A 15,199-nucleotide genomic window follows, 5' to 3' on the forward strand; every position below is an offset into this window, starting at 1 on the left:
GAACTTCCGCAAACGTTCGCCTGCGGAACGCGAACCACGGAAGTTCGCATGGAACCGTTCGCAGGCGAACCGTTCGGCCCAACTCTAGACAGCAACCCATACACCATGTATGGAGCTTCCGGCGGGGGCGGGGGGGGCTGAGGAACCTTCGGCGACAGCTTCTGCCGCATCTCTGTCCCTCTGTGCGCCGTGTGTGTACGGCTGCTGCACAGGTGGACCTGGCGACGAACTGTCACTGCTTTTTTTTTTTTTTTTTTTTTTTTTTTGTCCCATGAGACATCTGTGCCAAATCCTTCTCACCTTGCTTTGGAATATGTTGGAATGGATTTATGAAATATTGGTGTAAAGCATTTGCGTTTGTGCCATTATTTGCCTAGCAGTGATGTTTCCTATTGTCCATTCATACTAGTTTTCTTACACACAGGGCCAGATATATATCTCTGGAGCCTAGGAGTACAAAAATGCTAATCCACTCTCATCAATACATGTGGGGCTGGGATAAAGCTGTCCAGCACCGAAGGCAGAGATACCAAAATCTGCCTCCCACTTTTTAATTAGCCAGTATCCATAACACCACAATGCTTGCACAGGCACACATATACAGAATGCACATGCAATACACTCCATACACACTCTCCCTATCCCTCTAACTTTACAGCTGCTCACCTTACCAACTCTCCTGCACATCTCTAAGCTGATAGGTGCTCACTCTCACCTCCCTGTGCGACTGTGTAGACACAGAACCTTTAACAGGGCCGGATTTCTGAAAAGGCCACAAAGGCCTGGGTCTGGGGCAGCTGCAGCCCAAGGGGCACCTGGACATGAAAGAGGGGTTGCTGCATGTGAAAGAAGAGGCTGAAAATAGGGAGCAGCACATGAAATAGGGAAACTGATGCTCAAGGGAGCTGTACATGAAAGAGGGGGGCTGCAGTACATTGATGATACACATGGGAGAAGGGGCTACACATAGAGTGGGAGGGGCTGCTGTACATGGATGATCCACATGGAAGAGGGGGCGGCACATAGAGTGGGAGGGGCTGCTGTACATGGATGATCCACATGGAAGAGGGGGCGACACATAGTGGGAGGGGCTGCTGTACATGGATGATACACATGGGAGAAGGGGCGGCACAAAGAGTGGGAGGGGCTGCAGTACATGGATGATACACATGGGAGAGGGGGCGGCACATAGAGTGGGAGGGGCTGCTGTACATGGATGATGCACATGGGAGAGGGGGGCGGCACATAGTGGGAGGGGCTGCAGTACATGGATGATACACATGGGAGAGGGGGCGGCACATAGAGTGGGAGGGGCTGCAGTACATGGATGATGCACATGGGAGAGGGGGCGGCACATAGTGGGAGGGGCTGCAGTATATGGATGATGCACATGGGAGAGGGGGCGGCACATAGAGTGGAAGTGGAGTCACAACATACTTACCTAGTAGCACAAAAAGTATAAATCAGGGATATTGAGGGGTCCCTGCTTTGATCTGTCAGAGCTGTTTTGGTCTCAGAAGTGGTACCTACACAATATTAGGTGGTTAAATGGCTGAACACTATTTTGCCATATAAAAATGCAAACAAATGAAGTGAGAATGGTAGCTGACGTTAGGAATTCCAATATTCCTATACTGTACATGCAACAATTAAAGGACAATTAAAGTGAGAAGAATACGGAGGCTGCCATATTTGTTTCCTTTTAAACAATACCAGCTGCCTGGCAGCCCTGCTGGTTTATTTGGCTGAAGTAGTGTCTGAATAACACCAGAAACAAGCATGCAGCTAATCTGGTCACATCTGACAATGTCAGAAACACCCGATCTTCAGTATGCTTGTTCAGGGGCTGTGGCTAAAAGTATTAGAGGCAGAGGATCAGCAGGATATAAAGGATATAAATATGGCAGCCTCCATATCCCTCTCACCTCAGTTGTCCTCTAACTGTAATGTCAAGTTCAGTGTGCTGCTAATGCTTAACCTTTAAAAATGCAGTTAATTATAATTTCCCCTGCAGATTGCAATGGCAATACCCTTTACAGGAGTTGGAATGCCACTATCCAGGATGCAATAAACTAAGTATATAACACGCCTCCTGTAGTGGCTCCTCTAGGTGATTCTATAGTGTTACCCATAGGAATGTGCCTACTTTGCCTAAGGAAAAATATTAGTCTCTGCATAGAAGTAGTCCTGTTTCCAGTATTTTAAGTGTATATTAATAGTTAGTTTTTGATTGATTTCTTTGATTGAGTGGTCACTAACCTAGCCTGTTTCCACATTAGAATGGTCGGCTCCTTCTGCTATCGGTATAGCTGGACTTGGCGGGGGATTTGAAATTGGAATTGAAGTGAGTATCACTAATGACTATAAAATGACTATAAACTGAATATTAACATAATTCTGCTGTCATCATTAATCAAGCATAGTTTCATTCATATACTGCACAATAAACCAGGTATATTTCTGTAGCTGCAGCTGTGCTTAGCTTGTGTCTGTCACTTAAAGTGGACCTGAACTCTTGCACAGGAAACAGAGAAGTGCACCCTCTGTGTTTTTAGAGAGAAGAGCCTGTGTAATTCCCCCTCATCTTTAAAGGGAACCTAAACCGAGAAGGATATGCACGTTTCCTTTTAAAATAATACCACTTGCCTTACTCTCCTGCTGATCCTGTGTCCCTAATAGTTTTAGCCACAGCCCCTCAACAAGCATTCAGATCAGGTGCTCTGACTGAAGTCAGACTGGATTAGCTGCATGCTTGTTTCAGGTCTGTGATTCAGCCACTACTACAGCCAAAGAGAGCAGCAGGACTGCCAGGCAACTGGTATTGTTTAAAAGGAAACATCTGTATCCCTCTGTTAAAGGAATGATCCAAGCAAAAAAAAAAAAAAAAAAAAAAAGGTTCCACTTACCCGGGGCTTCCTCCAGCCCGAGGGGCAGCCGTCCTGTGCCACCGCCGTAGCTCCTGCGTCTCCCGGTCCTCTTCGCCGAGGGAGCCGACCTCACTAGGTCGGGTTCCGGGTAGGCCTCTTCTGCGCTCCACCGCGCGGGTCACGTGGTCCGGCCGACGTCATCTGGATGCTACTGCGCAGGCGCAGTTCGTCCAGATGACGTCGGTCGGACCACGTTTTTTTTGTTTTTTTTTTTTTTTGCTTGGATCATTCCTTTAAAGTTCCCTTTATGTAATCACAAGTGTGATTTGATCTCTCAGTTGTGTCAGCACCAACATTTGTCAGTTCTCTTCAGACAAAGCTAATATGTAAACACAGGGTATTAACCCTTTGTCTGCTTTCATAAAACCAGGAAGTAGACACACTGCAGATTTATTGCAGGAGTTCCGTAAGCTGTAACAAATGTTTTTTTCTCTAAATGTTTTTATGCTGTTGCTTATCTTTTTTAGAGCAGAGATTAAGTTCTGAGTTTAGGTCCGCTGTAATGATTCTATTACATTAATAGCCACAACATGCCCAGATAATGGGGGATGTACAGCTTCACTAATGTCTGTTTCTTCTCAGAACCAACTTTTTCCCCTATGAGTTAAAGTGGTCTGAAAGTCAGCATTTCTTCTTTGCTGTAAAAGATTCCTCACAGCTTAAAAGCTACTATCCCAGAAAAAAAATCTAGCAGAACATCACTGAAATGGTTAAACAAAGCACTTTGTCCTGCTATTCAGCTTCAATCTGCATCCAAACTGTAGATAACAATATCTTTGTTTACATTCCAATGTTGTTACAATGTGTGTAAACACAGTCTAACAAGTGAAAAGGAGCTCTCTGTGCTTCAGGCACACACACAGTTCAGCAAAGCTCATTAGAAGATGTTAATATATAATAAAAAGCAGTGTGAATAAAATGCAATGCCAGCTTTCAGGGTACAATAAACTACACTTTGGAAACTTCTAGTTTGTAAACAGACAATATTACTTGTGCACAAAAGCAAATAAGATAACTGTATGAGTAATAAAAAGTAGGAAAACACATTTTTATTGAATGTTATGTCGGAGTTTCAGACCACTTTAATTAAATTACATAGGGGAGAATGTAAAGGTGGCCATATGTGAGTAGTCTGTTTGTTTGTTTGTTTTTTCTTAATTGTTTGAGATCTATAACTATGATTAATTTATAGTTCAAACTCGATTTGGATTCTTCTTTTTGATTGTTCATACACGGCGTCCGTTGGATTTATTCGATTTAGAAGCTTCTCAGTAGTAAAAAATATATATATATATATATATATATATATATATATATATATATATATATAATTTCTGAAAGTATGAGAAATGAGGGATTGATAATATTTTAGATTACTTTTGTGATGAAATGGAAATAAAATAATTGAAGCATTAAAAAAATTGTGACTTTTCCAACCCAGGGTATCAAATTGTGCTTCAATTGAGCCTACTACATTGATAAAAACAAGAAAAAAACGACATTTTATTATTTTATCTATTAAAAATCCAAATTTAATAATTAATACCCCAGTATGAGCTTATGATGATAAAAACTCCTTGTTACATTTCAGATAAACTTTGACTTAATCCCCTGACTTGTAGAGCTTTAATGTTAAAGGAAACTATGCACAATGTTTTTTGAATTTCCTAAACGAACCTTACGATTTGTTAATTGTGTGGGCTATTGGAGGTGCAGTAGGCATTTACTTACCTACCGGGGGCTGCTAAATAGCCCCCGTCTATATGGAGGCCTCAATTTTCCTCCCATGCCGCAGATCCCCAGGTTCCCGCAGTGATGGCCTCTGTGTGTATGCAGGCGCCGTAGTGGCCAGGGATGCTCAAATCCGGACCGGGAGACATCCGGATAGTTGCTATCCGGATATCTCCCAGTAAAGTTGTGCGGGGGGGGGGTCAATCTTACCTGAATGACGTCTTCTTTGGTCCGTACGCGTCGCCTCCCACGATGCGCTCCAAGCGCCGCATGCGCCGGTCACGTGACTACAAACACTTCCTCTTCAACCCGGAAGGAGGAAGTGTTTGTAGCTTTACTGGGAGATATTCAGATAGCAACTATGCGGATGTCTCCCGGTCCGGATTTGAGCATCCCTGGTAGTGGCTTTCCGATGGGCTCTGGCAGAAATAGCCGAGCCTGATTGAGTCTGCTCTACTGCACAGCAGAGCGAACCCCATCGGGCTTGGCCATTTCCGCCAGAGCCCATCGGAAAGCCGCTACTGCGTCTGCGCAGAAGTGCAGTAGGTAAATATTTCCATCACTACTGTTCGGGGGCTGCCAGCACTGGATCCCGGATGGTGAAGAGGATGTGGGAAGCCTCATTTGGATCCAGAAGCTTCCCCTCCCGAGGTAAGTACCCTCTGTCAAGAACCGCGAGGGCCGATCCGTGATTGGGTTAATCGCTCAGATTCAGTAACCAAGTCTCGCTGTCATTTTGCACATAGATGCCCATGTGTGGTTTCGCAATCTATGAACCAACTAGCCGAGAGGAGCATTCAGACTCCAAAGGAATTTCTACACACATACAATTTCAACTGCTTGCCACCACGTGCATAACGGAGCACAACCATAAACTATAATAACACGCTGAGAACACTGTAACTTAACCCTTAGCGGTATGCAGGGATCGGTGCCAGATCTGTCTATCTGTGCCCAATTCAAGCATACGGGTTGTAGATGTAAAATACTATAGATTACAAGGTAACGTTTTCGGAGGAGTAAGTACTTTGTGTATGTTCAGGAACAGGTCTTAACCGTTAAAACAATTTTCAAATGTTTTAATAACAAAAATGCACTACACATATTTATTTACATAAACTAGTTAACACATAACACAAAGCATAAAATAAAAGTGAGTAAATGAGAAGGGTTACTTAGCTGAGCAGTCCTTTTTAAGAAGAATAAAATAATAGTCCAGTTCAAATGTAGGCATTGATATCAGAGTCCTTGAAACAAAGCATGCGTTCGGTCCTCCTAAGAACGCATGCCTGGAGAAAGTTCTTTGTCTATGAAATTTTGGAAGACAAAATGGCTGCTGTGGGGCCATACCTTTATAGAATCCGACTTGTAGGGCTGGTGGGGCCTTAAGAGTAGGTGTGGCAGCTTCCCTGCAGAGCCAAGGGGCAGCCACAAATTTACAAGCAGAAATTGCACCATTTATTAGTAACCTTAAAGAAAACCTGAACTGAAGATTAAAAGTCAAAATAGGCATACACAAGTCATACTTACCTTCCATGTAGTCTACTCCTCTGTGTCTTTCTCCTGTCCTGCGACCTGTTTGTTCACTGTGATCAAGGGAATTTTACGTCCTCCATTTTGAAAATGGCCATTACCCATAACAGCTTTCTGGTCAGCACACAGTTACTGTAACATCGCCCACTTGAGCCATAGGGAAACATGGACATTACCTGGTACATCAGTTTTCCTCTCAGCAACTGATATTTTATTAACAGCAATTGATATATTTCAGATCTGACAAAATATTGTCAGAACTGGAAGGGATTATTGTCAGAAGAAAATGGTGAGCTTCTACAAGGAACTGATGGCAAGGTAACTATGTAATGTTCATTTGAAGTTACCTCATGTGTTCATTTTAAATATTTTTACTCAGTACAGGTTCTCTTTAACAATTTCTTCCTGGATTGGCCCACAGCGAATCAGAGAGCATAGCTATAACCTGCAAGCAATGCTTTATTGAATGATACCAAACACTGACAGGCTACGAGGTGCGCTCAGCGAATGCTGAATAACTTGGTTTTAGTTCCTGCTAGAAGGTCCTAATCTTAACTACAGATTATCCTGAATTTTAGAAACATGGAAATCCCCGTCTTTTGTCTGTGATCATCTCTACTCGAGATATTAACCTCTTGCCAACCGTTCCACGCCAATCACCAACAGAGAAAGCTCTGTTGGTGGGGATAAAAGGGGTGCGGGAATCACTTGTGTGCTGACATATGCAGCCCTGCAGGTAGGCCTTAAAGCTGCAGTGGCCCATTTAGTAAAAAATTACCTGGTTACTAGGGGGGTTTAACACCGCGGTCCTTAAAGAGACTCTGAAGCGAGAATAAATCTCGCTTCAGAGCTCATAGTTAGCAGGGGCATGTGTGCCCCTGCTAAAATGCCACTATCCCGCGGCTAAACGGGGGTCCCTTCACCCCCAAACCCCCCCCCCCCCCCTGCAAAATCAACGACCAACTTAGTCGTAAATTTTGCTCTTCCTGGAGGCAGGGCTAACGGCTGCAGCCCTGCCTCTCAGCGCGTCTATCAGACACGCATCGCCGCCTCTCCCCCACCCCTCTCAGTGAAGGAAGACTGAGAGGGGCGGGGGAGAGGCGGAGGTACGCTTCTGATAGACACGCGGGAGGCAGGGCTGCGGCGGTTAGCCCTGCCCCAATGCGGAAGCGCTCCCCCGCTGCACGGAGGGGATTTGGGGGATCAGGGACCCCCGTTAAGCCGCGGGATAGCGGCGGTTTAGCAGGGGCACACATGCCCCTGCTATCTATGAGGTCTGAAACGAGATTTATTCTCGCTTCACACTCTCTTTAAGTGCTTAATAACTGAGATTTTCCTATTGTCTAATTCGGAGTTGGGACAGGCTCTTCTTAGGCTGCATTTCCAATTGTGCGGTGCGAATCGCCGCGGTAAAAATTCGCATGCGAATTTTCATGCGAATTCGCATGAAAATTCGCATACCCAAACCTCATGCGAATTTCCTATTAAGTACATTGTATTCGATTCGCATAGCGGTATGCGATATGCGAATTCTGATGGCTCTACCATCAGAATTTTTTCTGCACAGAAAAACGCAAAGGAATCCTGACAAGTGGAAACAGTCCCATTCACTTGTATTGCTATGCGAATTTGCATACGAAAAACGCATGCAAATTCGCGATAGTGGAAATGGGCCCTTACAATGAAAAGACATTTGGCATTAACAGGTCGGTGTGAAGGAGCCACGTGTGAAATCTTTCTATCTCAGGATTTTCAGAAAGGGAGAGGAAAAATGTAAAAGGAAAAAGCTTCTAAGTACATTTAAAAGTGAAAATGGCAGTAGCTCTGCTGGACAATACGAAAATCGTTCACGATTGCGCACAACTTTCCGTATGGTTCATGACACCGCCCAAGGTGAAGGTCTTTTCCTAGATCATCCCACAGCATATAGTGCAATAGAAATGCTTTCACTGTGCCAAACTGTCATAGGTGCATGCAGGGCCGTCTCTTTGGCAGTGCAGGCAGGGCTACCGCCCTGGGCGCAGACCGGGAAGTAGAAGAAGGGTGGCGCAGGCCGAAGGACATAACCGCAAGGGAGCTGGTGACATCTCAATCAACTTTCTTGACTCCTCCTGGGCTGCCTGCATCAGACCGTCAAGTCATCATCACGTCACCACCGCGTGATGACTCCTATAGCAGTACTGCAGGCTGTCAGTACGCGGTGCAGAGGAGTCGGCTTTGCGGGCTCTCTTTGCCTGTGTGTTTTCCTGGTCCCTGCTTCCTCCTGGATGACTGGCTGGTCACTAGTAAGTAGGCAGATCTACTTGTGACCTGTGGCTGTGTGACCATCCCTAAAAAGTAAGGGTTTGCCAGTCCACGGGGTGTGGGGGAAGGGGGCGCAATTTAGCCTAGAAACTGCCCTGGGTGTATGTAAAATACTGAAGGGAAGCTTAAAATATAGCCGGACACGCATCTGCACTGCACTCTGTCATGCTACAGAATGCTTGTGGGTGCAGCAGGGTGCTCTATACCAGCAACTAACAGGTTACATTTCTGTACATAAATTACCGGCTGTTTCCCTCTGCCTCTGCAGCGACATGCTTTGTGGTGACTTATTTTGCGGTCTGGAGAGATTGTTTGCAGACAGTGAAGTGTCCGGAAGTCAGGCGGCTCTGCAGCTTAGTAGCGGGAACCAGCCTGAGCCTGCATCCATTCCTTATGCTCACCTTGCCCCCTGCTGTCACAGTCCTGATTGATTGCTGCACTGCCCAGCCATATCCAACTCACAGGGGAAAAGACAACCTAGAGGCCCTTTCACGGCATCCCCAGCTCACAAGCATAGCTTTCTTGTAAGCAAGAGAGAGCTTAGCAAGGGCCATTTCTGACCTACTTGGTGCCCCAGGCAAGAAATTCCTGTGTCAACCCCTAGCCTTATTTAAAGGCTGGTTCACACTCTCTTTAAAGGACACCCGAAGCGAAAATAAACTAATGAAATAAATGACTGTATCTATCTTCCGTCTCCTAAAAATTACTTTTTAAGATATTCCACAGTTTTATTTTGTTTAACCTCCTTAGCAGTAACCCCGTGCTGGACACAGGGTAAGCCGCCGGAGGGTGCAGCTCAGGCCCTGCTGGGCCGATTTTTATAATTTTTTTTTTTTTGCTGGACGCAGCTAGCACTTTGCTAGCTGCGCCAGCACCCCGATCGCCGCCGCCGCGCGCCCGATCGCCGCTATCCGGTGCGGCGCGCGCCCCCCCCCCCCCCCAGACCCCTGCGCTGCCTGGCCAATCAGTGCCAGGCAGCGCCAAGGGGTGGATCGGGTCTCCTAATGACGTCCCGACGTCGGTGACGTCATCCCGCCCCGTCGCCATGGCGACGGGGGAAGCCCTCCAGGAAATCCCGTTCTTTGAACGGGATTTCCTGATCGCCTGTCGCCGGAGGCGATCGGCGGGGCTGGGGGGATGCCGCTGAGCAGCGGCTATCATGTAGCGAGCCCTGGGCTCGCTACATGATTTAAAAAAAATAAATAAAAAAAAAAACTGCTGCGCTGCCCCCTGGCGGTATTTTTCATACCGCCAAGGGGGTTAAATCTACTTTTTTAAGTTTTAACTGTTGTATTGTTTCTGCTCAATGACACATTCATTGAAGTATGCCAAAGCTAAAATCTATGAACTGTTAACCATTTTTATCTCTTTTCTGCTCTCAGAAGCCATTTTCTGCTAGGAAAGTGTTTTATAGTTGGAATTTCTTATTAGTGAGGGTCACACTGCAGTCACTTCCTGTGCCACTTACATACCTGATATTTAACTCTTCCAGGCAGAGAAAGGAAAAAAAAAAGGAACACAGCATAGTTATTTGTGTGCTAGGCACTGTACATACCCATGTCACATGTCACCTCGGTTGTCTTTTGTGTTTGTGGCAAGTGGACGGTTGTTCATATTATTTGAGAATCTAGCATTAATATAGGTGTTACCTTTTGAAAGCCAAGGTCGCTTTAATGATTCAGACTGCTGAATTTTTAAGAGACAAAGACCAAAGTCCACTGTTACCCCATCCACAAAAGCTGCATCGCCGTCCCTCCACCTCCCTCCAAAAAGACACCAGACAACAGCATTAGGGCAGTTAAATGTTGTCCGTAGGACTTCAATCCTGGAGGGCAACATAAACTGCATTAAAAGGGGGAGTCAGTTTTAGGCCTCATTCACACCTATAATCGAAAACGCAAGCGTTTTGCATTTTTGTGCCCTTTCTTTTCCCCTCCTGGCGCTCCACTGCATGCTGCATTTCTGGTAAAAGCGCTTTTCCAGAGCTGTTTTGTAATTCACTCCCTAAAGTCAGGAAGTGAACTCTTTGACCCTGAAAATAATAAATACAATGTATTTATACTTAAAAACACAAATGCAGTCGCTGCAGAAATCGATTTTGTGAGCGTTTCGCATTTTTTTCTATATCTTGCACTATAACAAAAAAGCCCCCAAAATGGTACAGGGACCGCTTTGCCGACCGCAAAGCAGGCGCAACCCGCTGATCTGAACCTTCTCATAGAGATTCATTGTACAAGCAATGAAAAAGCGCTTGAAAAAAGCAAAAACTCCCTTAGTGTGAATGAACCCTCAAAGTACAACCAGTGATGAGACAAACTTAAAATGATGCATACCCCCCCCCCCCCCCCATACACATACTATACTTATAAACGCATAAACACACTATATGCTACAATATTATAATGCAACATCAGATATACATTGCATGCACTTTTTATATTTATCAAAATATAAAAAAAAAACGCCTTGGAAATGAGCTCAGTGTATTGGGGACTAGGTGTGGAAGGACAGAAAAGGAGTCCTGGAGGTTACAATAGGGATTGAAAAAGTAGATATTGGTGAGGGGATAAAAATAAATATGATAAAAATAAACAGATCAAAATGGCGCTGCACTGAATTGGTAGGCTAAACGTTATTTAGCGTTATCAATGTTTATTTATGGCGCAGGGATACCGGTAACAATCTCCCTAATCAAGCGTTTGTTCTTTAACGTAAATTATCCCTTGCTGGGATTGAAAAAGCCGCATAAACGCTAATTATTGATGATTGATCTTTTTTGCCCTATGGTTAATTGCTGGCAGCTGGGCCAGAGAGCTTGTGTAGAGCAGAGCTGCCTGCATGGGCACATTTAAAAATGGCGCAGGGTGAATAATGGCACACAGTTCCGCCTATAAATGTATCATAAAACACCACTTACTGTTTTAATATAAATACATTATTAAATACATTAAAATGGTAAATAGCGTTTTATGATACTTATTGCGTAACGGTGCGCCATTAAAAAATGCAGGTGGGCTAGTTTTAGGCAGCAAGGGTCTGGGGGGGGGGGGGAGGATGGGGTGTAAAGAGAGAGAGGCAGCGTGACACTGGTGTTAGGCAGCAAGGGTGGAGAGAGGATGTGTGCATATGCATATATTACCTGGTCCCAGCTGACGTTCGTTCCTTCACTCCGCTCCTTCACTTTTTCAGTTAGTTTGCTGTAGTCCTGCATCCAGCCAATCACCATGTGGCTTCAGGACTACAGCAAACTAACTGAAAAAGTGAAGGAGCGATGGCTGGCCAGGACAAGGTAATGTATGCATATGCCCACATCCTCCCTCCCTCCAGTGTCCTGCTGCCTCTCTCTTCCCCTCCCCCCCTCCCCCCCCCGTTCCCTGACCCCTGCTGCCTAATGGCCCATACTCACGGGCTACAATTGTCGCCCGTGAGTATGAGGCGTTGCACGTGCGCACCCCCCGAACCGTTGCTCGTCGCTGCTGTCGCCAGGCGATTGCCGCGGTCAATCGCCTGGCGACAGTTGCCGCCGCAACTGTCGCTAGTCCGCGTGAGTATGCGGACTAGAGACAGCAACCAGCAGGGAATACCCTGATCTTCCGGCGGGGGGAGGAACTTCAGCGACAGCTTCCGCCGCATCAGTTGCCAGGTCCCTCCGCCGTGTGTATGCGGAGGGACCTGGCGACGAGCTGTCGCCGGCCTGTCGCGCACACTCTCCCGTGTGCTAGCGACAGGCCACAAATGTTGCCTGTGAGTATGGGGCATAACACTAGCCCCCTGCATTTTTTAAGACTTATAACGCTATTTAACAATATAAGTGTAATGGCCCATACTCACGGGCTACAATTGTCGGCTCAACACGCGGCGCGCGCGTGTTGCGGCGATGAGTATGAGGCCTTGCACGGGCGCGCACCCCGAACCGTCGCTCGTCTCTGCTGTCGCCAGGCGATTGGCGCGGTCATTCGCCTGGCGACAGTTGTCGCCACAACTCCGCCGTAACTGTCGCTAGTCCACGTGAGTATGCGGACTAGCGACAGCAACCTCTGTAAAGAACACGGAGCTTCCGGCGGGGGGAGGAGGAACGTCGGCGACAGCTTCTGTCGCACCGCTGATCCCTCTTCCGTGTGTGTACGCGGAGGAACGTGGCGACGAGCTGTCGCCGAACTGTCGCGCACACGCACCCGTGTGCTAGCGACAGTGAAGAAAAGTTGCCCGTGAGTATGTACCATAAGGCACACTGCATGCGCCATTTTTTAACACTTTTTTTTTTTTAAACCAGGAGGCTAAATAGCGTTATATAATTGAAGTCAGTGCACCGCTAATTTTGCCCTAGGGCCCAATTGTTACTTGAACCGGCCCTGCTAAACACACTTCCAGAACCGCTGGAATGCAATGATGTGTCAGCTTGTAATTAGTACCAAATTAACTTACAATTCAAAGAACAGCACTTAGCAAATTTCGGAGCAGTCCTTAGGGATTACTAAGGCTGGTAGCCCTGGTTTTCAAGACTGCAAAAAGCTGTAAGGGCTCTTTCACATATGTGCAGATTTTCTGTGTTTTAACGCAATGCTAAAGTTTGCGTTAACCAAGGTAAGATGAAAGTCCTTAGACTTCCATTTTACTTTTCACACCCGACGCTGCGTTTCGGTACGTTGCGGTTCCGACGCACTCGGGCGCAGTTTTTCGTCCAACGCACCCGCGAGCCGGCGTTTTCCGTCGGGTTTAATTACCAGCTACCGCCGCTGATTGCGTCGCACAGCAGATACCCGACGACATGCCGCAGGCAGACAACGCGTGCAGGAGAATGGCTCCTGCACGCGTTGTCTAATGTGAAAGAGCCCTAACTCGTTTCCACTATAGCGAATCCGCATGCGGGCATTGCATGCGGATTCGCATACTCAATGTTAGTGGATGGGGCTGTTTCTACGTGTGCGGTGGCGGCGGCGTTTTTCGGTGCGGGAAAAACCTGCACGACAGGGTCGTCAGATTTCGCGTGCGGCAGGAATGCGGGCGAATCGCCGCTAATGCATTCAATAGGGAAATCGCATGCGGCTTTGTCATGCGGATTTCCCCGCGATTTTGCATGCGATTTCGCATGAAAGGCAATGGAACTTTACACAGGCAGTGACATGGTTAAATTCGCCTGGCTCCTTGCCATGCGAAATCGCATGCGAAATCGCAGGTAAATCCGCATGGGGAAACGCAGCCGCATGCGATTTCTTCAGCGGTGGAATCCAGGCGATTCCGCATCGCTACGGTGGAAACGAGCCCTAAAGGTGCATACACACGTCGTATGTTTCCAAACGACCGGAGGTTTGAACGTCAAATCGGGCGTGTGTACAGTCGGGCACTCACCTGATAAGACTGGTTTTGACGGATCCGCTTGGCAGATCGTTCAAATCCAGTCTTATCAGGTGAACGACCGACCATACACACGCCCGATTTGACGTCCAAAGGACCGGACGTTCAAACGTCCAAACGACCGGTCGTTTGGAAAAATCCGACGTGTGTATGAGCCTTTAAGTGTGTGAGAGTCATGTAACCTGACCTTCTGACTAGAGGATGTTATCCTAGGTATCAGACCACAGCTTGTCAACCTGGCTCTTCTCAGTCAAGTTTATTACACAGAATAGAGATGACTTGTGTGAGGTTTCCTGTCTAGCCAATCTGACAAATCGGACAGGAAACTGCATCTTCAGGGGGGTCTGCGGCTTGCTGGCCATAAATCAGCATGAAGCGCACAGTGAGTCACTGAGAAGTGAACAGACTATCCACTGCCTCTGCATGGCCTTTTCCCAGCATGCATATCTGCATTGGAAGAATCATCCTCAGCATGGAAGCAGCTGATGATCGGGCACTTGAGCCCAAGGGCAGCACAGGCACGTAAGGAAAGGAGGGAGAAGGAAATAGTGAATGAGTGGTGGGCACTGCGGAGCTACTGGCATACATGCCACACCCAGTGATTATCTACCTAGCCCGAGGGACGGGATCCGATTAGATAAGTATAAATACTGTGCTGGGCACGTGGTTAAGAATCTTGAGGCAGGGCTCAAATGAGCGGCCACGGCAATGCAGAGAGACATTTAAATTTAGTATTATACTGACCGGCCCGAATTGTTTTAGGAGGAGGCAGCCTAGGGGGAAATCTCCACCCTTCCACCCGGCCCAGTCCGCGCCTGCCAACTCTGATCCGCGCGGTGGCCCCATGTACCATCCTGACACTAGAATCGGCCGATCACTACCAGCCTGACACTAGAATCAGCCGATCACTACCAGCCTGACACTAGAATCGGCCAATCACTACCAGCCTGACACTAGAATCAGCCGATCACTACCAGCCTGACACTAGAATCAGCCGATCATCACTACCAGCCTGACACTGGAATCAGCCGATCACTACCAGCCTGACACTAGAATCGGCCGATCACTACCAGCCTGACACTAGAATCGGCCGATCACTACCAGCCTGACACTAGAATCAGCCGATCACTATCAGCCGATCACTACCAGCCTGACACTAGAATCAGCCAATCACTACCAGCCTGACACTAGAATCAGCCGATCACTACCAGCCTGACACTAGAATCGGCCGATCACTACCAGCCTGACACTAGAATCGGCCGATCACTACCAGCCTGACACTAGAATCATAGTTACATAGTTACATAGTTACATAGTTACTTTGGTTGAAAAAAGACATACGTCCATCG

General features: G+C 46.9%; 1 protein-coding gene across 1 annotated transcript in view; it reads left to right on the forward strand.

Moving 5' to 3' along the window:
- Nucleotides 1–15,199, forward strand: part of SH3YL1 (SH3 and SYLF domain containing 1) — a 175,176-nt gene that overhangs the window by 23,795 nt on the left and 136,182 nt on the right. The window contains exon 4 of the mRNA XM_068280373.1: nucleotides 2,280–2,344. Within this exon, the coding sequence (XP_068136474.1) occupies nucleotides 2,280–2,344 (65 nt within the window). The remainder of the gene's footprint in view (nucleotides 1–2,279; nucleotides 2,345–15,199) is intronic.

Source organism: Hyperolius riggenbachi, chromosome 4, assembly GCF_040937935.1.
Source record: "Hyperolius riggenbachi isolate aHypRig1 chromosome 4, aHypRig1.pri, whole genome shotgun sequence".
In the NCBI taxonomy this organism is placed as follows: domain Eukaryota; kingdom Metazoa; phylum Chordata; class Amphibia; order Anura; family Hyperoliidae; genus Hyperolius; species Hyperolius riggenbachi.